The sequence below is a fragment of the Phaethon lepturus genome, unplaced genomic scaffold (assembly GCF_000687285.1).
Source record: "Phaethon lepturus isolate BGI_N335 unplaced genomic scaffold, ASM68728v1 scaffold39982, whole genome shotgun sequence".
NCBI lineage: Eukaryota > Metazoa > Chordata > Aves > Phaethontiformes > Phaethontidae > Phaethon > Phaethon lepturus.
Window position 1 is genome coordinate 11,670 of NW_010526224.1, and position 1,370 is coordinate 13,039.

A 1,370-nucleotide genomic window follows, 5' to 3' on the forward strand; every position below is an offset into this window, starting at 1 on the left:
TCCTGTTTTTCAACACAACCCCATCTCAGCTCCATCTCTAGCTCTGCAGAGTCCCCCTTGCTGGCTCTCCTCTCCATGCTGCAGGTGGTAGAGCTTGGAGAAGAGAGGAGCAACAAGCACCTCTGGGGATAGGACCCCTAGTAGGAAAGCACGGGAGAAAGGGAACAGTGTTTCATGGAATTGCACAAGGCTGATTTATGACCTCCCGAGGGTGGCGAACGCTGCATTCCCCAGCTTTAATAGAGGGGGCAGGGTCTGATGTTCCTTCAGCTGGAACTCAAATGAAAAAAAGCATCAAGTTTCCTAGGACCACAATCCCACCTCCTTTAGCAGGTGATCCTTCGGCCCCCCCGCATCCATATATATATGCGTTGTCCTCCTGCCATCCTCTATGGACACAGCAGCCGCGGTAGCAATTGCCTGAAGACACCACCGGCAGGGGCATGCAGTCTCCAGCAGCCGCCACTCCATGATGTGGGAACTGCGATCCGTAGCCTTCACCCGCGCTGTCTTTGCAGAATTCCTGGCGACTTTGGTCTTCATCCTCTTTGGCCTGGGGTCTGCTCTGAACTGGCCCTCAGCTTCCTCCCCAAGCATCCTTCAAATCGCGCTGGCTTTTGGCTTGGCCATCAGCACGCTGGTCCAAGCCCTGGGGCACATCAGCGGAGCCCACATCAACCCGGCAGTGACCGTGGCTTGCCTCATCGGCTCCCAAGTCTCCTTCCTCCGCGCGGTCTTCTACGTGGTGGCCCAGCTCCTGGGGGGTGTCGTGGGGGCTGCCATCTTACATGAGATCACCCCTGCAGACTCCCGGGAAGGCTTGGCCATCAACAAGGTAAGACTTCAGCCTATGGATGGACTTGGAAGGCAGCAGAAAAGGTTGGGCAGGGCTTTTGAGAAGGCTGAGGGATGTGAAGAAGGGTTTTGTGGCCAGCAAGGACCCCCCTTTATTTAGTCTTGGGTGGGAAGCCACTGTCAGCTGCAGGCCACCGCCACGAGCTTGCTGCACCAAGGGTCCTTCCAGGAGCAGGGACGAAGGCAGGAGTCCAGGCTGCCTCCTCTGCTCTTTAGGACTAAAACCAGAGGTGTGACCCAGCTGGCCACATAGACACCTCCCTTAGAAGACAAAGCCACCATCACCTCATTTTTATCTAGGCCTGTATTGTGTAGGAGCTGGATTTGGAGGAGACACCGGTGTTTAGGGAAGGACACGACCGAGAAGATCACCTCTCCATTCCTCTTGCCCCAAGCTCGTCCCACCGGCCAGTCTCGGTGTGGGTGTGGGCAGCCCTTTCTCCCCTCTGGGTTATGCCATGCCACTATGTACAGGCTGCCGTGCCAGATTCCCCGTAACGGGGTTGTTGCACCAG

The 1,370-nt window shown here is 56.6% G+C and overlaps 1 protein-coding gene across 1 annotated transcript; it reads left to right on the forward strand.

Annotated features, from left to right (window-relative positions):
• Window positions 1–466: 466 nt before the first annotated feature.
• LOC104617642 (aquaporin-2-like) lies at window positions 467–835 on the forward strand (the record flags this gene model as incomplete). Its single annotated transcript, XM_010283006.1, has 1 exon — window positions 467–835. A coding segment is annotated over exon 1 (366 nt), but the record flags the coding sequence as incomplete, so codon positions are not given.
• Window positions 836–1,370: the final 535 nt, after the last annotated feature.